The following is a 21,279-nucleotide window of genomic DNA, read 5'->3' as shown; positions in this document are numbered from 1 at the left end:
GCCAGGAGAGCAAATATTATGTGACAAACACCCGTCTAAAACACTGCAGTCACAAGCGTGAGCAGGAATTTAAATAACATTGTTGAACAAACTGCGGAGTAGTTGCCCTATGCAACCGTTAAACTGGCATCATTAACTCAATGCTTAGAGTTGGGTGGCAGGTAATGTAAACAAATACAGCAGGCAGGGGTGGACCCGAGGGTGGGGTGGGGGCCGTGGCCACGTGGAGCCTTTGAGCTCCACACAGGGACAGCGCCAGGCACTGGTCAGCAACAGGAAAAGCAAGCCCAGTAGCAGCAGGTTTTTCGATTTTGCAAATGCTTGCAACCTGGATTTGTATGTGAGATCTCTTGATTTCTAAACGTCTGTGACTAATTTAACTTTTCAAAACAACGCCACGGCAAAGGATGCCTCTACAGGCAGCATCTGATTCCGGTTCCCGACTCCCAGGATAAACGGTTTTCCACGTGATTCACTTTTCTTTTCTCCCTCTATCCCAGAAATTAAGTGGGAAGAAAGCACTACAGTCTGGTCTAAGCTTTTTTTTTTTTTTTTTTTCAAGTCCAACCCCTAGGCTGTCCATTTAGGCTGTCTCTAGCCGAGGCATCTTGAGAAATTGCCAGGCGGAGGAGAGCTCAATTGGAAACTCTCTATTTCCTTTTCATCTCTTTATTTCAGCAGTGGAGTCAGAGGAGTGATTATGTCGTTAGAGTAACAGCCACTAGTTTTGCAAGGTGAAGACAGGAGAAAGGCTGAGGGAGGCTCAGAGGGGCAGCCTGCCGACTTCAATCACAGCATCAGCGCTTGGAGCAAGAGAAACGGACAATGGCTTGTTCTTGAGGACTCAGAATCTTAAAACTGTCGAAAGGACTTTATACGAGTATCTTAGAGTTAAATAAAACCCATCATTATTACGCTTAATAGCAGTGACTAATTTTTGAAATTGCTGTAGTGATAGATCCGGGATTGTTCGAGGTCACAAGAAATGACTTCCATGCTTGCAAATGCTGTTGGATGTCTATCTCGAATCAATTCTACACTCCTTCCTTACTGAGGGGGGCCCTGATTTTGCTCAGGTCTCTGTCCCCCTTCCCACATGACTCACTGGTAAATCCTAATCAGATGAGGTCCCAGTGATCTGATTCTTTCATCAGTTTAGGGCAAGCTTGCGACTTACCTGGTCATTGCAGTGTGAGAGGTTTAGAAGCCTCTGGGAAAGGACTCATCACCATTTATAAGGTGAAGTCCAAAAAGAGATGACCTCTCTTTCTCTGAATGCTGTTTGGTCTGGATGTGATACCAGGGACTCCAGCAGCCATCTTGTGACCGTGAGAGAAATCAGCTTAAGGAAAAATCGGAACCAATGGTGAGAAGACAGAAAGCCCATAGACTTGAAGATAATTTGAGTCCCTGAAGTGCCAAAGGTAGCCTGACTCATATAATGTGCATTCCTAAAGGTCTATCAAATAGTCTCTTTTCTATCCAAATGACGTTTTGGTCAACTGTGGACCATATGTACGATAGCAGTCCCATGAGGTTACGATGGCGCTGAACAGTTCCTCTCGCCTCGCGCCATCCTGGCTGTCACAGAGTCAAAGCTTAGCACACCCCTCACGGGGCTGTGGTGGTGCTCGTGTGCACACACCTACTGCACTGCCAATCTAATAAACGAATATTACAATTAGGTATAGTTCATAATACTTGATCGTGATAATAAATGACTACATTACTGGTTTATGTACTTAATATATTATTTTTTTTGTCATGATTTTAGAGTATGCTCCTTCTACTTATCAAAACAAAGTTTGCTGTAGGACAGGATCCCAGGTTATACCTGCAGCAGCCTCACACATCTCGAGTTTGCCTCGTCTCTTGATCACATCATTTTCTCTTGCGCTTGATTTAACCTTGTGTTGTTGGGCTGAGGACCAGTAGGCTGTACCACAGAGTCCAGGTGTGTAGTAGACTACTTCATCTAGGTCTGTGTGAATGCCCTCTACGGGGTTCCCAGAACGATGACATCACATAATGACACGTTTCTCAGAACGTGTCCCCGTCATTGATAAGCAGCACATGGCTGTGTTTCGAAGGTATCATCACTTCTTGTGTTTACTTTTAGGAATGAAAGATGACATCCAAGAAACAAAACGTGGTCTCTTGTTTTCCATACGAAGGGTAGGTGAGGCTACGAAGAAAGCATACTGTCTGTATATCATGGTTTTCTGTCACTCAACATTCAGAAGGGACACGGGGCAGAGAAATTCATGTTGAATTGGAGACTAGTAGCCTAGGAGTCTTCCAGCTAGTCCCAGCTTGATTCTTTCCCAGATTCAATCTTGTAATAGCTGACGTGAAAAATACGGCCTACCCAGCATCTTTCTTCTTCTTTTCCTTATTAAGAAAAACATGGTTCTGGGGAGAAAGTATAATGGGAGGGGGAATGGTTAGCAATGTCCCTAGCTGTAAATGCCTCAGCTTCTTTTGCTGGTCATGTGACACAGTATAACACAGTTCTAACTAAAAGACAAAAGGCTATGGATTTCTGAGAAAGTTTGCTTTCATGATATGGATAGGCCCATCCTTTTTTGTTTGCCTTTCTTTTTTCTGGATGAAATTGGAGTGTGTTGGCTGGACCTGCAGCAGTCATCCTGTGACTGATTACTGAGAGAAATTTAAGAAAATCATAAAGATCTTGGCTCTGAATCCTTTGATCACCACATTGGCACTGGACTGCTAGCCCCCAGACTTCTTACGATGTGAGGGAAAATTAAATATCTATCTTCTTCAAGGTATGAACATTTTGTTTTGTTTATTACATGTATCTGAGTCCAATCACTAGTCAATATAGATACAACCCACAAGTACCCCATTTTCCCAAAGGGAAAGGTCTGCATTGTCTATCGTTGGTATAACCCAATAGGGAAAATCCCATATTTGGAAGTAATAAACTAAATAATAGAATAGATTTTTATATTTAAAAATATATGTTAAGAAACTCTTAGAACTAAGTAAGTTAGGAGGCAGAAAAGAATTTTTCAAAATATGAATGGTATAATAATCATGCTCAAAGTATAATTTTAATATTTAAATATCTCTTACAAGATGAACTAAAAAATCTAGACAACACTCTCTGGGAAGAAAGAAAAGAGCCAGAAAAATAATGATTTTTAGCTGGATTACATCGAAGAAGCAACAAATATCATTGTTCTCATTTTAGAAATGAAGAAACTAAGAAACCAGAAAAGAGATGAATCAACACTTATACAACGCATGCACTTAGAGAACAAAAATCCAGCTCATTGACCAAGGAGAGCAAAGCCTTTAAGATAAAGAAGACAAGAACCAAGAAAGAATGACCTGCTCTTGCTCACCTGGCCGTACAAACATTTCCTATGTGGATACAGGCTCTGTTTTAACAGTTTGACAACAAAATAGAAACAGGACTAGGACCTGCTCCTTCCAGCTGATTTACAAATCCTGGCAGCAAATTAATCTATGTGACTCCATGGAGAACTCTGGTCTTTTCAAGGAGAGAGCAAGGATGGAGGCTAGTAGGAAAGAGATGGGCTCTTTCAGGCTCTCCTACATTTTGCACCTTGATAGATGGATGGCCTTATGTGAACCCAGGTGACCTCAATTTCCTTGTCTGTATCCACTCAATCCCCATTCATGATGTTAATTTTTATCCCTTGTTTGACTTCACCAAGTACAACAAAAGTGGAACATTCACTAGAGTAATTGAAAGATGACAAGAACAAAACAGCAAATTCAAATATCAGGGACCTTGTGTTGGGTGCTCTAGTAAGACAGCCACTGTGGACGTGTGAAAGAGTGGCTTCTGCTCCTGCAAGGAGCAAGAGAGCAGCCTGACCCTGAGAGGAGAGGCCACCCCCGAGGGTGTCTGGAGACAGAGCTGCGGGAGAGCCACCTGGTGGAGAAGCCAGGGCAGGGCGCGGTTACTGTGTCCACGTGGAAGGATGAAAACACTCCGGTCTCCTGCCGGAAGCTCCCTCGATCCACCTGTGGTTAGATCTATCTCTTTTGCCGATCAGACTCCACGTGACATAGGCCAAGTAGAGTGGAAGAAAAATGAGTGGGGAAGTAAAGAGATGTTTCTGTGAGTCTAATTAAGGAGGCGACTAACTGAAAGAGCATTTTCAGTGCAGGCAATGACCGTGGCCTTCTGCTCTGGGAACGGCAATAGATCATCGTGGTGGGATCCCCTTGAAATGCTATTTCACAGAGTCCAATTAAAGCAGCCCGTGACTGAGAACACTAATAATGTAAATCTCACGTTTTACTTCTATTACTCCCCACACATTGGAGCTGGGTAAAAAAAATGTTCTGTGATCATCAGATATCTCCAGCTGGAACAAAAAGGTGGGAATTATGGGTCTGGAAATGGTACTACAGCGCTTGAAATGCCTGCCTGGTGTGTTAGCGAACCTCTGATCATAAGCAAAGATGGCTAAACCACCCAGATCAATCCTCCCTGCAGCACTTATAAAAATAAAAAAGACTGTGCTTTTAAAATAACAAATTCAGAGCAATTATTGCTTTTTTCCCTTTTGGATTCTTCCTCCTGATTTTCCTGCTCTGCTGCAAGGATTTCTAAATATCGTCACCTTTTAAAAGCTATCTTCTCTTTGTGCTGCATGTACACCCTGGGGCTCGTGTGCTGTAAGAACAGACAGACACCAGGCTCTTGCTTTCCCAGAATCCCAAGCTGGATGTTAACTGGTCTCTGGAATAGGAATGGGCAGAAGTAAACAAGGAAATTCTTTTGGGGGCAAGAGGTGGCAGGGGGACATTTGTTATTTGTGGCTGACCATGTCTTTAAAACACCCTTCTTCTTTTTGATAGGTTCCCCTAATTTTTGTCCCATATTTCTGAAGTAGAGTCTTAGAAATTACATTTCCCAGCTTTCCTCACTGCTAGATACAGACATGTGGTCTAGATTCCACCAATCAGATACAGACATTCAAGACTGATTCGGAAGTAAGCCAAGGGCAGACGAGCTTTCACAAGGACTTAATGCTGTGGGCACAGGTAGTGGGAGGCCCTGGAAGACAACGCCGACTCAGGCAGTTGTGGAAAAAGCTCTAGGGATAGCAATGTATGCAGCTGCCTTCTTATCAACCCCATCAGAGGCCTGGCTTTGAGCATCGAACCTGCAAGTTCAGCCTTGAGACCATTTCTCTGGTCTCCCCTGCCTACTATTCTCTCTGAAGGTCTTCCTTTCTTGCTTCACCCAAGGTGGATCCTGTTATTTGCATCTAAAAATGACCTGACCCAATATGCATACACAGATATGTGACGAGACTCCACCTGCAAACAAGGGTTCACGAATGCTCTTAAATAAAGAATTCTCATTCTGACCTGGCCTTGATACCAAGGAGCCCTGCAAGAGTCAGGAGGTTTGAGTGAGCTGCTCTGGTCTCCCAGTCAGAACTCATGGAGAAAAAGTGATCGCAGCTAAAATACAGGCTCGTATCTACTCTCTTGAGTCAGCTAGGCAAGTGACAGTCTAGGTGGGGCTATTCTAGAAGCATTGTCTTGCTCTCCCTGATGGAAATGCCACCATCATGAGCGTCCTATCGCCAGGCAAATCCTTCTGATAGGGCTTACCCTTTCGTCATTACCTGTGTGGCTGACTGTAATTGACACAGCTCAGGATTGAGTTCTTGAGAAAGAATCCCAAGAGGGTCTCAAGAAGTGGAAGGTATTCAAACACTGAAATACATTTCACATAGATGTTTGGCTCTGTATCAATTATGGATGGACACGGTTTGGGAAGAAATTAGGAAGAACATGTCACATCTCATGTGGTTCTTCGACAATCAAAACGGGAGCAAGATAAGTCTCTTTACTGTTTCAAATGTGATCTCCTTACATGAAGGAAATCTAAGCATATGGCAAGAAGCTTTAAAATCTGTTAATGTGTGAATGTCACGATAAAAATGGAACTGGTGAGTGTTACGAACCGCCAGGTCACGTTCTCTGAAAATGGAAGGTACTCTCTTAAATTCATCTCCTTTTGCCATGAATCTGACTAAATCCGACTATGGGAACTACTTCTCCTCCAAGACCAGAAATGAGGTTTTGAAGAAATGGTGCTACTTAAATATACTGAAAGGGAGGTTTAAAATTAGGTAATGTAGAAATTGTTAAATGCTTCAGAAAAATCTGGTGACTTCGGATGTTTGAATCCTAGTTGCATCTACTGTGTGACCTTGGGCAAGTCACTTGACTTCTCTAACCCTCTCTTTCCTCGTCTATTAAGTGAGAATGTTTATTCTCAGCTTGTCAAACTGTTATGAGTTGAATATCAATAACATTGGCAAATATTAAGCGATGAATAAGGCTAGCCTCTACCTTTGACTTAATCCATCTGATGGTAATGACAGAGAATGAGCTTCTAATAGTAACTTTTAGAAAGGATGTAAGGATTCAGTAAGTGGCCTTCAGAGGAGAGAATTAAAAATTCAGCCTGCCTTCATCGATAAGCACACAAGTTCATTATCAAGCTGTTCGTTAATCTCTGCCACACTGTCCTCTCATTTGGACTTGAAATAAGAGAATCACCTACTCATTGGACAATATGTTCAAGCTTTTATTTGTGACTTGCAGCAGGTCGGGGACTGGAATATAATTGACAAATAGCCTAAATGTAAAGAGCATTAATTGGAAGACTCTTTATAGACAATTATTCACAGCAAACAAGTTCAAATGAGACAAAGCTGCTTGAAAATCATCAATTTAGTCAAGGTTGAAAGATACAAGAATAGTTAGCTATTTTGCGCAAAGGAAATCTTGTCGATGATCCTGCAGAGCTGATGCCCACGGAACACAGCTTCTTCGGGGATTTGCTTTGCTTCTTTGAGAGGCTGTGAAGGCCATTGTCAGTTCAGCTGGGGTGCCTTCCTTCACGCTGAGAACCTGGAGCAGAGAGGTCACCAATTTAAAAAATATTAGAAAGAGTTAAGCAAATGTAGCTAGCGATGCTGAAGTCCAATACTTGAAGTAAATTCATTCCCAACAAACCATCAGCATCCCAGGGAGCTTGTCAAAAAGGTTAAGTCCTAGGTCACCGAGACTTACTGAATTTGAAACTGTGGGGGGCTTTCACAAGTCCCGCAGGTAATTCTGACTCAGCACGTTAACGCTTGAGAACCACAGCTGTCCCCAGGGAGAAATGAACTTTCTGTGTTTTTCTTTTTTCTTTTTTTTGGAGCCATTATATTAGCTTAATTTGCATCCTGATATGACTCAGGTATATTTTGACTAATGTTGGAAATGAAATGTATTATCCCCAGGAACTTGCCACCGAAGTAGTAGCTGAGTAAGAGAACTACTGGGGAATGTGGAATCTTAATTCTTCCTTAGCTTGTTTTGGCAATGCCTCGTTACACAAATCAGAGCTAGTTTATGAATTGCACAATTACACATCGTAAACCCACGGCTGTAAATGGTAGCAGTGTGGGCCACTCGCAAAGAGAAGCTAATTTGGATTCGTGCCAATTCTAAATTTATTGTGGTTTGTTTATTGTGGCTTCTGTTCAAATTAACTAAGGCTGAAGAAAGAAGGAGGAGCCGTAATTTAAAAGTACTTCTTTGTTCCATACAGCACCCTTTATAGGCTGAGAGGAGAAAACATTCTTCACCCAGACTGGAGTTGAGTACTCTTTCCTACATTTTCTGGTAAGTCAGGTTCCCCAACATCCAGACCAGCCATTCGTTCGTAATAAAGAAATGACCGATCCTCGCAGGCCAGTTTTTACCTGTTCTGTGGCACAACTGTTTGCACCAAGGGTTCATGAGGCCAGGGCTTGGAGTTCAATTCCCACAAAAGCTGATTAGCTTTGCTTTTCTCTGCATATGCGGGTCATAAAAGGGGCCAGTTGTGGATGTGGAAAAGGGTCCATAGAGAACCCCCATTGGCTCAAAATATTGAATCCAAGCAGTTTGGCTCAAGGGAGTGCAAGTAAAGGTACAAGGAAAGGAAGAGTTTTGTGTTCTAGGAAGATCGAGGACCAGGAAGCAGGACAGAGCTGAGGAGAAGCTGAGTTTGAGGTGGGAACTGACTGTCCTGTGTTTGAGGCAGAGCCTGACTGTCCTGAGTTTGAGGCGGGGCCTGACCATCCTCTGTTCCTTCATGCAATCCGTCAGGTGGTCAGAGGATTTTCAGGTATTCTTGATTGCATGTTGCATTTTTTTTTTTTTGAGAATTTCATGCGTTAGGAAGTAAAACCTTTCTATTCTCTGTACTGATTTGATGGCACAGTGGGTGAGAACAGTTCTTTAAGAGTGAAGGCAAACTCACTTTTCCTTCCTCTCCTTAACACCCTCGGCAATGCATTCCCCAGGGCCCTTTCCTCATGTCCACCAAATAAGAGGAAAAACCCTAAGGCTGCAAGGAAAACAAACTGGCTAAATTACAAAAGGAACCCAAAGGCCGACTTCAACCTTTATTAAAACCGAGGCCAACCACAGCCACATTCAGGATTATGGGTTAGGCCCTGGGGCAGACCCGAACACTGTTTCGTGTTTAGAAATCTAGAGTCCAAGTTCCATTAATTTTTGTGAAAAGGGCACAGTTCAAAGAAATGGTAAGGTCGACCTTGAAAATTATTGGCCATAATTGCTGATGAAGTCCTGGAGCTTGTCTGCGTGATATCGTAGTCTAGATTCAGTACCTGTTTACATAGGTCTTTTCTGAATTAAGTCAATATGTCTGTCGTCGAAACACAGAATGACGCACAGCGCTTCTAACTACAGCTCTGGGACAGTTGCGACAGGACTCGCTGCCTTCTCATTGAAGTGGGAGAGGGGAGCATATGGGGACAGTTTTTAATTTTAAGAAAAGTCCTTCAGGCGAGGACGTGGAGAAAAGGGAGGCCTCGTGCATTGGCAGTGGGACTGCAAATTGGCGCAGCCTCTATGGAAACCAGTATGGAGGTTCCTCAAAAAATTAAAAATAGAACTCCCTTATGATCCAGCAATACTTCTGGGTGTTCGCCCAAAGAAATCCAAAACACTAATTCGAAAAGACACATGCACCCCAGTGCTATTTACAATAGCCAAGATACGTAAGTGACCTAAGTGTCCTTCAAGAGACAACCGGATAAAGAAGATGTGGTACATATAGACAATAGAATATTACTCAGCCATAAAAAAAGAATGAACTCTTACCATTTGTGACAATGTGGACGGACCTGGAGGGTATTATGCTAAGTGAAATAAGTCAGATGGAGAAAGACAAATACCATTTGGTATCACTTACTCATGGAATCTAAAGAACAAAGTAAGCAAACAAAACAGAAACAGACACGTAGATACAGAGAACAAACTGATGTTTGCCAGATGGGAAGGGGATTTGGGGGCTGGATGAATGTATTAAGAAGTCCAGATTGGAGGTTAGAAAATTGTCATGGGGATTTGAAGTACAGCGTTTGGAATATAGTCAGTAACATTATAATAACTATGCATAGTGCCAGATAGGTACTGAGCTGATTGAGGATCACTTCATAAATTATATAAATGTCTAATCACGATGCTGTATATCTGAAACTAATATATAATAATATTGAATGTCAGCTAACTGAAAAGTTTAAAAAAAGAAAAGGAAAATCCTTCAGGCTTTGAAAACTGCTACTTATTCTGACAACACCTAGCTAAGTTATCAAACTTCTTTCTAACACCAAGAGAGATGTGGATTTCTAACAGAACTATTCTCTCAGTGTGCCCTATTTGTGAATAAGACAATCGTAAGATTTTTTCAATTTCCGTAACATATTTTCATCAAGGCAGACTTTCCAAAGCAAAGAGAGTGATAAGCTGTTTTGGTTTATGCAAATATGAAACCATTGAATTTGTTTTTCATATTATTAGGAAATGTATTCAAAAGAACGGTACCGTGCGCGTGATAGCTAATTATTCAACATGCGATGGAATGAAATGAAACTCGTAAAAAGAAAAACATGGCATAAAAAGACATAATAGAAAAGCGAGACCTGATTACAGAAAGATGACTTCTCGAGTCACATCGAACACCGATAAATATTGTCACCTTGGAGCGGTCACTCTCTGGGATGGCCCACTCAGTCTATCTATGCTACTGCCACTCAAATACCTTTCTGGAGCTATTCTTTCATAACTGCCTTCAAACTTACAGAATACTCTTCTGAATGTGGTGGGGAAAATTTGATCTTTGGGGAAGAAAGCGAATTCTTCAAAACATTCCTAAGTTATGCGGAGCTAGATTTGGGAGGGGTAGAAAGCAACTCGAAGTGGATATTGCTGTTTAGTTCAAAGCAAGGCACTAGAGATTAATACTGTGATTATGTTTTTTTTGGGGGGGGCGTGGGTGGGTGTATTTTGTGAATGGGCTATAAGCGTAAGTCCATTCAGTGTTTTTAAAATGATTTTAGAGGGTTTGTGGTGGTGGTTGGTGTTACTCTATAGACAAAGAGAAGGCGCTGCCTGCCATTGGACACCCACCTGCAGGAAGTCCCACAAAGCCCTTGACTGAGAAAAGGCCTGGCCAGCCAGGGGCTGAGAAGGTACTCCCAAATTTCTGGAATTCTCAGAGCTGTAAGATTCACTAACAAGAAAGGGTGCTGGTCATATTCCCCAGTGATACCTACCATACAGTGTGAACGAGAGAATCACTCGGGACTTTGTACAGAGTTGGTATTTATTTCTCTATTGGTTGATTTTTTTTCCCAGATTTTAAAGATTTTTTTCTGAATAAGGGAATCTAGAGCCCTTATTCTCTCCAGGTGCTTAATTCAACACACGAACTTTTCGTTTGGATTTAGCCTAGAGAATCTTTAGTGGGCCAAAGGGCTGTGGAGCACGAAGCCTCCCTCCAGCCTGAGCCTCTGCGCAGGGGCCATCGATCAAAGAGTGAACCACCGTGAAACAGTAAAGAAGCCAGCCGCTGGAGCTCTGCGCATGAAGAGCCGTATTATTTACTATCAGAAACAGGGAGAGACGAGGCTGCTACTGCATCCTGCCTCCTTCATGTTCAAGATCAATGTGGACCATTCCCCAGACGGTGTCTCATGGCAGCTGACTGTCTGAGGCAGACTGTGCAGGCTCCCGTCCTGGTTTCGCCAGAGAAAAATTATGTGATCATCTCAGTTTCCTCACTAAGACTCCAAAATGGAGAGAACAATAGAATCTTCCTGAAACTTCCTCCTCAAGCTGCTATGAGCATTAACTGAGAAAAGGAGGTAGCCGGCTTCGCCTAGGACTTGAAATCGAGTAGATACTCAATAAAATTAGCTGTTATTATTATTGTTATTTCTAGCATTGCAATCACTTCTTCCTTTTATCATAAATGTCATGAAAACTTTCTAAAAGTTAAGGAGAATCACTTCATTTTCAGTTGCATCATTTTCTTCCTATGCATTTTATTTGTTCCTTTATCTCGTTGACTGTCTTTGTGTCTAAACAATGCTGGTTTGGTCTAATTAGTTTTCCTTATCTGCCATAAAATCATCTACAGGACAAATCAGTTGCCTTAGGATATGTTCACTTAGTTTTGAAATATTAGGATGAAACCTGAACTAAGTAACCTTGGAATGAAAATAAAGCACTATTTTGCATAAAAGGTCACAAACTGAGAATGCCTTCTTCTAAAAACATCTGTGAGACCCTTCCCCAAGTGCTCGCCAAAAGTAAATATATCTGTAGACCCAGAAGGATCAACTCAAATAATTTACGGTTCTACTATCAAAATATTCTGGTTGAGCCTGGCGAATTCAAAAAGTCCCATCAATGCACAATTGCTAACAAATAACGCAATTGCTAATAAAACCCCTAAACTGGAGTTTTGAACGAACAACATTTTAACGTGCGAAGAAGAAAAATAATCTATGATGTTGAAAAGAAAAGAACATGGAAACCGTCGACTAATTTCCTCACCGTGTATTGGCTGTGAAAGCTTATATTGTAAACAACTTCATCCTTTCCTGCTGGGCCTTCTCCTCCTTCCAACTCTCCCCAGACACCTCCCACCCCCGCTGCACCCCATCCCACCCCTAGGCCCCCGGTAGGTTCCTTGTACATACTTTGTCTTGAACCTACATCTTCAAAGTTGCTTCTAATCTTGGACTCCCAAGTAGACTGGCGAATCTCCATGGGATCCCCTTGGAGGTGACTGATGGCTTCTGGTCCCCTTCGCTTCTATGAGGCTCAGCAAATTCCTTACAGCTTCTTGCCACAGAAGGTACTCCCGCAGCTGCTGCTTCAGGCTCCCTGACTCGTAAACATGTGGGGTCTCTCCTGTGCTCTTTTTCCCCATTAAGTGCCCTGTAAAAAAAACACACACACACACACACACACACACACACACACACAGAAACAAAAGCAGAATGTCACAGATTTAACACAGAGGAATGAATGAATGAGAAATTTAAAAGGACCCCAATTATGTTTCTGCTGCTTCCTCCTACATGCAGAACAGACAGCATTTTATCATTAGGAGCTGGTTCTTAAATGACTGACAGATTTTGCTCTGTGTTCAAAACATGCAGTGAGCTGGACAGAATTCAGACCTGCAACTCAGAAGCCCTGGGTGCGTCCAGCCCCTGTGCTAACTAGCTAGGCGACCTCTGCCAAGTCATTTAGCATCCTCAGTCTTCAATTTCTCAACTATAAAGGGCACAACTTGGAATAGATGAAATCTAAGGAAACCTCCATGTCTAAAATTCTATCACCAATTCTGTGTGCACCGAATTCCATTCCCGACTGAATGGTGGAGTTTAACCATCCTCCCCAACCAATTTTAAACTGCTACTGAAAAGTCTTGATGCTTTTCTTTGTGTGATTAAAAAAAGAAGAAGGGGTTGCTTACCTCTTATCTGTAATACAACTGTTCCAAAGGAATTTTTCATTTAAACTTTCTCAGAAAGTTTAAATTTTAGCTGAGATTGAGTGTAGGAAGCATCACCTAGAAATTGCAGTTTGGTAGGATGTAATAATAATAATAAAACAATTGAAAACGAGTTCTGACCAGCAACACTTCCCAGCCACATAAATGCGGAATTTTCTCTTGGATGTCTAAAACGGTCAGGGAAAGTCTATAGACGGCTCTAGGGATGTGCAACTGCCGTGCAAATAAATAAAAGTTGCTGTGCAGAAACCAAACTGCTGAAAACACGAACATTCGTGTAGGCAAGTGGAGAAAGCCGTAGGGTCAGGAGGAGGTAGGGATCTCAAGGTCTGCATTCTTTACACTTAAGCCCGTTGCTTAAACATGCTCACATTATCTTATTTACCTTCTTCATTCACCTTTTCCCATCTCTCTGTTATTGGCTTTTACAGCATTTTCAAATTTGTAATATTAATGGTGCTTTGGATTTGTTTGTTTGTTAGGTGAGGCAACTTTTGGTTGACCTCACATATTACAAACCCCTCGTCAGCTTACAATCCCTTGTTTTTTTACACCTACAGCACCTGGCCTTCCTGGGTGGTCTCCCATCCAAGTACTAACCAGGCCAGACCCTGTGTAGCTTCTGAGAGAAGACGAGATAGGGCTTGTTCAGGGTGGCATGGCTGTAGAGGGTGCTTTGGATTTAAAGCTCACAAGGAAAGAGCTCTTCATGGCTCCAGCGCTGACTGGCATTAGAAGTGTGGGAATGATGCTGGACAGACCTCAGTCACTCAAAACAGAAAGAGGTCCCTTCCCAGCAGCTCTACCCACCAAGGGAAGCCCCCACTGTGACTTCAATGCTGGCATGTATACAGTGATGGACAGTGTCCAGGATGTTTAAATGCAGATTATTTAATTCGATCTACCCTGTAGTACGCTTGATGAAAATGAGACTTGCCAAGGTTAACACACACATAGGCAAAGATTCTAGGATTAAAATCAGCTCACAGCCCAGACTCTACTATATTATACTGCTTTGAAGCCTTCGAACTTCCTAAGACTCTAAAGCGGTTAGAAATCATTCCGGGGTCTGGAAATAAAAGTAAGATCCACAAAAGGCTTTCTAGGATAACTTTTTAAAACGGGGATCACTATCAGTGTACCATGACTCATTATGTGACTCATAAAATTGATTCTGTGAGCATCGAGTAGCGTTAAAATGAGCTGTTACTGCATTGCAGTGTGAACACTTGTCAAGGCACTTATGACGCTCCACACAATTCTAAGACCCTATTGAGGACACCGTTCTAACTGAAGGGTTGGAATCCTGAATGATCGGCTCTTCAGTTATCTGCTTGGACCACGTGGTACCCAGATATCTACTAACTAGCCTTGCATGTCGCCAAAACAGTGATTATGTTGCATAGCTTCCCAGGATGTGGTGAGGCATTTGGCTTTATTTATACGGACGCAATTGAATCACGATGATGAGAAAGCGGGATTAGAACCTGGTGCTCCCAGTATGACCTCGGTCGCTCCTGCCTTCTGTCATTGTTTGTCATCTCGTTAGGATACCGGAGAGGAGAAAGGCATTATTGCCAATGAAGCAAAGGTGCAAGGGAGATGTTTTAACAAATAATTTCATTTTTGTCATCATTGCCTGAATAATTTTGTCGACTTTTCGGAAATGGGAAGATAAAGTAGCCTTCCATGTTGTGATTGATTTAACGCATAGACCTTTGTGACATTTTTTGGAATTTTTCATGTTTGCATATCTGGTGGGCGGGTAGTCTCCTGACTTCCACCCCAGGGACCCGCAGGCTGGTTATGAAGGAAAGTGCACACTCCCTGGTCCTGTTTCACTTTTGAGCTGGAGACTGTCAAGCAGTCATCTCCATGGCAACAAGGGTGACATGCCACTGCCACCTCTTCCTTCATCATCTTTTGTTATGTCCATATCATAATAATGGAGATATCAGCATAGACAAAAGACGAGCACTTGAAATAATAAAACTGTGCCCGGGCGGGGGGGGGGGGAGGGAAAGCTTTGGTCTTTTGAGCCATTTAAAAAAATACCACTAAAATAGTAGTTTTGAAACATAACTGAATTTTTTTGAACTCAAAACTTGGAGTTAGGAAAATACCCGTTAAGACACAAAGTGTTGAGTACTGCTAAGAGCTAGTTTTTCTAGACGGATTCTGAAACAATATTTCACAGTCGGGGCAGTGCTACAATGTAAAGCCATTCTGTAGCTGAACACCGGTGTTTCAGAATTCAAGGGCACATTTCCCATCAAAGTTAGAGCCACCACCGGTGTTAGGGTTGGCCCATATTTTCATCACACACATAAAACATTTCCAAGAACATCAAGCCAGATAAGAATTTATTATGTTTTCAATTCGGTAACTCATTTCCCTTTGTCACAGCATGCCACCATGGCTTCTCTCAACTGGAAGAAACAATTCACTTAACACACCTGCAGATTTGTGCTGACGGTCTCCTCATGGATGGCAACATGTAGCTTTAGTTTGATAAAATTAAAACTAAACTGCTTGTCTGCAATGACTGAGGGCGAAGGGCATTTACCTAGGCTAGTGGAAAGCCGAATTTAAAATCTAACAACGTCATTCATGCTTGCGAACGCTTACATTCCCACAGAGGGCATGTCCACCCAAAGCAAACTTTTTCTCAACTACGATGTCATTTTAGACCCAAATGTGACTTTCTCCTTCTCCTCCCTCTTTCCTTTGTCCTTCCTCAACTCTGCATAGCCAGCTACGGACAAAAAGGAAAAAGAGTGTGTTTGAGAGCAAATAAGAAAATGTGAGGTTGCCACTGGTACATTTTAGGTTAGGAATGCCCAAGCACCACCCTGAAAGGTGATTAAATGCCAGACACCCTGAATACCTGGGGACAGCTGTGCTCCGGAATTACAGTAATCAGGGCCAGAAAGAACATGATTCTAGCTTCCCAGCAAACTCTCTTGTCCTCCTTTGGGCCTGCAAGAGTTACCTAATAATAAGTCCTTTTAGTACAAAATCATGAACGAGCAAAAAAGAGGTTGAAAATCTGAACGTTTCACTTCAGCCGCCCAGTCCACCAGCTGGTGGCTGGACCGGACAATGGCCACTAGCTCTAAGCTCCCAGAAGGTCTTTTAAGTATCAATTCTAGATATGGCTTCTTTAACAGCTAAGTGTCCTCTTCTCTTGAGGGTGCATTTTTCACCTTTGCCATCCCAATGTCTCCTCTCCATACCAGACTCCTGAGTTCTGAGTGTATTTCAGAGATGACAAATGCTTTCGTCCCTGAGGCTGCAAGACTTGGCAAACGATCTTTTCTGGAGTAATGAAAACTACTGTGTTGCAACCAGGAGAGCGCAAATTCTCTGGCAGGCGCGGGCCACCCAGAGGGCTGAGCACCCGACAGTCCCAGCCTCAGGCTTCACAACGAGAATCTGGGTTTGGGTTGATATTTGAATTAGCAAGTTTCTTTCCAACATTCTCCCCTACTCCTAAACAGATGACTAAGGAAATAGATACAAACACACACACACACACCACCACCATCACCACCCTTAAATCTGTTTAGGGCTTGACCAGATTCCCAGGAAATGCTGGGGTTGCTGTAGTTGGCTTTATGAGGAGGTTTCTGAGGAAGCTGGATGCTTTGCATTCGCCACAGGCTGTGCTCTGAGGCGACGCTGGCTGAGCCCCAGGCTTCCAGACGCTACCTGCCTCCCAGTCGAGGGACAGCTGTGGGTGCACAGCCTTGCCCTCGCCGCTTGGGGGTCCGAGGGCTGGGACTAGTGAACCTCCGGCCCGTTCCTGGAGAGCGTGACTTGTTGGCAGAGAGAAAGGGAAAGGAGGTGGGGGAAGGGGAGAGGTCGCAGGTCCAGAGAGATGGAGAAAAGCGGGGCTCCGGGGACAGAGAGGGAGGCTTGGCAGAGAGGCAGAGAAAACACGATCAACGCAAAGGCAGGAGAGGACTGGGAAAATTCGGGAATGCCACAAACAGAGCCGAGATTCAGGCGCTGCTAGCTGGACATACTTGAAACCCGGCGCCGGCACGCACGCCCCGGGTCCCCAACCTGTGGCTTTGCCCGGGGCAAATGCGCAGCCTGGGTTCACGCCAGTCAGAGTCAAGGCCGCCACCGTACCGGACCAGAGCTCAGGGTCGCGCTCGGGGACCGAGCTCCCCAAAGTTGTTCAAGGAGAGAACCGTGCGGGATGAAAGGAGGTGCCGGGTAGGTGCGCAGGGAAAGTGGTCTCCGTCGCGCAGGGCTGGGTGTTTCGGGGAAACGCGCGCCGGCTCGCGCGCGCCGGGGAAGAGGGAAGAGAGCGCGGAAGGGCCCAGGGGCCAGCCCGCAGCCGCGAGGGACCCGCGGCGACTCAGGACGGGGAAGGGTGGAGTGGAGTTCTGGGCGAACGAGGATGACGCCTGGGTAGAAAGGTGGGAGCAAACCCAGCCCCCGAAGCCGGGCCCCCCGACACGCTGAGCGCCGGGGAGCCCGCGCCCTGAGGCGGGCTGGTCCCGCCGAGGACTGGCGCGCGCCGGACACTCACCCACCGCCCAGTGGTTGCCGCGCGGGTACATCTTGGCCAGGACGGTGTCTCCCGCCGCCGGCACCGGAGCGGCCGGTCCCCGGGGCGCCTGGCAGAGGACCAGCGCCAGCAGGACGAGCGGCAGCTCGCGGCAGCGCATGGTCCCGGCGGGAAGCCCTGGGAGCGCGCGGCGAGGCAGGGCGCAGAGTGCGCTCTCCGCGCGGTGGAGGCAGCGCGCGCCGGACCTCGGAGGAGCGCCGCCGCCGCCGCGGGCCCCCACTGTATACGGAAGTCCAGGCGGGGGGGCGGGGCGGGGGGCTCCGCCGGCGCAGACCCGAGCGCTCTGACGTCTCCCTACAGCGAGCCGGGGCGTCGCGACAGCCGTCGCCGAAAACCATCCGTCTCCCCGCCGAATGATGGAAAGGCTGAGTGTACGGCGTCCCTCTCCCTTTCCCCGTGGTCCCGCCCGCCTTCCCCACGTCGGATTAATGCTTCCCACCCTCGACGCCGTCGCCCCCACGCTGCTCAGCTGCTCAGAGATCGCGCCCCGACCCTCACCCGGGCGCGCGCCTTCCGCGCTAGCCGCGGGCCCGTCCTGCAAAGGGAAGAGGCGCCGCGCGGCCTGACCCCGGGGGCGGAGGGGTGAGGCGGGGTGAGCACAAAGGATGGACATTCTTAGGTCCGGCTTCTCTGGAGGGGGTGGCAACCGGTGTTGCAAGGGACTCCTGATTCTCGGAGCTGTGGCCTCCGAGGGCCATCTCCCGCCGCGCCGTCCCAGCCCGAGGCCTCCCTCTAGCGGACCCCGCCCGCTCTGACCAGGACTGCCATCGATACCCTTCCTCCACCTGGGTTGTCAAAGGCCCCCGTGCCCATTCGAGTGGCGAGATGGGGGATGGAGCAGACAAGATAAGCTCTGTGAGCAGAGCTCGCAATGGTTTTACTATACACCTGGCTCCTTCCACGAGCATCCTGCTCCTGTATAATAGATGAAGCTCTTATGCTAATTTCCCTGGGCTGCGTCTACCAGAAAGCCCAGACCGTCCCCGAACTGCTATTCACACACTTCTGCGGAGTTGCCCAGCTTCCCCCCCGCTCCTTCTGCGCTCAGACGTGAAGAACGGTCGGCCCCAGGCCCGCTTCCCGCGGTTCTCAGTGCCATGGATACACAGGGGGTGGGCGCCATAGCAATGGCACAATAATAGAAGCTGGTAGGACGCTGTGGCCGCCTTTCCGCTGCCAGAGCTGGGGGTGTGTTTGTGTGTTTCTGCCGGCCTGCTCCTCGCCGCCGCGCCGGTGAGCTGGCTCGCTGGCGAGTCCCCGGCACTGCACGGTCAGCAGGTCAGCACCGACGCGGGTACTGAGGAAGTCGAAATTGTATACCTCTTTCTCTGTGTCCCTGATCGGCACATTTATGCCGCGCTTAGGTGATTACACGTTCACATTGCATGACCGAGTAGTCTTGGGACTGGAAGAATATTTCCGGGCATGTGTCTGGCAGTAAAGAAAAAAAAAAATTGCTAATTTCAAGATCACTATGAGTAGCCAAAGAAAGACAGTGATCCTATCCTGGGTGAGACTAGGAGGAATGATGCAAGTGAAAATCAGGAGGAGAAAGTCCATGATCCGCCTGGACTCCATCCCCCTGGGATCCCAGCCTCAGTAAGCAGATGCTCCACCTTCACGTGACCCGCCGCAGGCTTGCTGCCTCTGGCTTGGCAGTGAGCTTGCTTGGGCTGGGCCTTGTTCCTCTGTGTGCCTGCAGACAGCCTGGGTCATGGTGCTCGGGAAGTATTTGACGAATGAACAAACTAAACTAAGAAACACTCAGGTCTCAGTGCCTTCTACAGCCCTGGGTCTTTGCAAGAGCATCAAATCCTTCTCTCTCTAGATAAAGTTGTAGAAAAATGTCCTTCTCTCTTAGTTTAATCAAGATTATTTTATATAGTCAATAATACCATGTATAGTGCCAAGCGGGTGTTAGACTAATCGGGGGGATCACTTTATAAATTCTATTAATGTCTAACCACGATGCTGTACACCTGAAACTAATGTAAAACAATATCAAATGTCAACTGTAATTGAGAAATAATTTATTAAACGATCATTTTAGACTCTTTAAATGAAGTTTCTCTCCCGTGAGACAGGAGAAACCACTGCACATAAATTAAAGTTTGGGAACATTCTGTGGAGAGTGCAACTCTACTGCGAATTCAGGAACCCACTGTTTCTTGTGTCCATTGCAGGCCAGGGGGCACCTGGGGCCCTCATTCACCCCAGCTCTTGTTTAAGCACCCGGCCCACGGGCTTTCTGCACCCAGACTCAGGCGTGGCCATGTGACTGGCTTTGACACCCATAAGGGCAGGGACTACGTCACTCCTCCTCAGGGTTGTGTCCACAGTGCCCGGGCAAGTCCTAGGCACAGAGAAGGGACTCAGGGGATGTGAATGGATGCAATGTCCTGAAGGCACAGGAGCCTGAGTCCAGCCCCCTGACCAGACCAGACAATAAATTGTTACCAGTTAGAAAAAGAAACCATTGCATGTGTGATTCAGCCAGCATTGAATGAGCCCCAAGAGATGCTGGCTGAGTATCCTCTCCTGTCCCTTTAGAAATCTTCGGCACAGCCCTGCCGGACAGAGAAGATCAACACCTCTGACTTAAGGGAAAGCTAAGCTGCCAGGAGAAAGACATCTCACAATGCAATGCAAAAGAGAGGTTCGTTTCTCTTTTTTATTATAGTCCAGGGCAGGTGTTCCCGGTTGGCAAGTAGCGCTGTTCCACATGCATATTCAGGAACCCGAGTGCCTTCTGTGCACACGCTCAAGCCTCTACCATTCCCTAGGGCTGCTCCTTGAGCATACGGGGAGCTCGCGCCAGAGTGTAAATCAAAGCACCGACCGCTTCCTTCATCCGGACACCTTACTATGGGGATAAAAAAAAAAAAAAAAAAAAAAAAAGTCAGCTGAACTAAACAGTGTGTTAAGTGATTTGCATTCTGGAATAAACTCTTGGTCTTGTGGGCGAGTAACAAAAGGTTCGAGGACGAGCAGCTGATGCACGGACCACACTCAGCCACGTGCTCCCAGGTGACAGGGGCCAATTCTTCAGTCCATCACAGTGCAGAGAGCAGAGGGGAAGTGGATACACGTAATGACTTCCAGCGAAACGATCTTGCCCGCAGGATGGTGTGTGTTCCTCTTTGGCCTGGCATCCCTACGGGACATTGCCTGTGCGCTCCTTTTCTTTCCACTCCCAGGTGGTATTTCTCAGGAAATTCCATGGCTATTTCCAGCAGTGGGCTCTCTCCTTTGCAGGGCATGAACTATACCTCATTTTAAATTTGTAAGGAATTCAGGTCAGTTTATATCTTATGACTTTTCTCTTCCCCAGAGCATGACTCTCTATGATGTGATTTTCAGGATGTTTCCCCAAAGGCTGGGAGGGTCTGGTCTAATCAGGCCCGTTTGTGTGCTGGGAAGAGAGACCTCTTAAACTAGCTCAAGCAAAGTGGGATTTGTTGTGAAAACACAATGGGAATTCCAGGAAATTCAAAGACAGGAACCGTGTGGGTCACCTGGGTCTCATGGGAGCTAGGACTGGCCCCAGCCCCCCAAAGCCATTCCATGAGTATTTTCTCCTCTCCACATCTGCTCCATTTCTCGCCCTGTGGACTGACTTCCTTGCCCACACAACTGTGGCTGATGGGTGACCACTGCACCCACCCCAACACCTGCCGTAAGGGGACATGGCCTCCTGTCTTCTGCTGGAAACTGTGTTCTAATTCCTGATATCCAGGACAGAAACTTCCACCCAGCTCATTATTTTGACCCAGTCACATGGGCTAGAGATTTCCCG

At 45.8% G+C, this 21,279-nt stretch overlaps 1 protein-coding gene across 1 annotated transcript; it reads right to left on the bottom strand.

Annotated features, from left to right (window-relative positions):
* Positions 1 to 6,604: 6,604 nt before the first annotated feature.
* LOC107506283 (gastrin releasing peptide) lies at positions 6,605 to 17,583 on the bottom strand. The gene is given in 4 exon segments (XM_016136955.2): positions 6,605 to 6,939; positions 12,078 to 12,138; positions 12,140 to 12,318; positions 17,445 to 17,583. Coding segments are annotated over 4 exon segments (411 nt in total). The 3' UTR covers positions 6,605 to 6,907.
* Between the last annotated feature and the right edge of the window lie 3,696 nt (positions 17,584 to 21,279).

Source organism: Rousettus aegyptiacus, unplaced genomic scaffold, assembly GCF_014176215.1.
Source record: "Rousettus aegyptiacus isolate mRouAeg1 unplaced genomic scaffold, mRouAeg1.p scaffold_m13_p_12, whole genome shotgun sequence".
NCBI lineage: Eukaryota > Metazoa > Chordata > Mammalia > Chiroptera > Pteropodidae > Rousettus > Rousettus aegyptiacus.
This window is presented reverse-complemented; position numbering and strand designations above follow the sequence as displayed.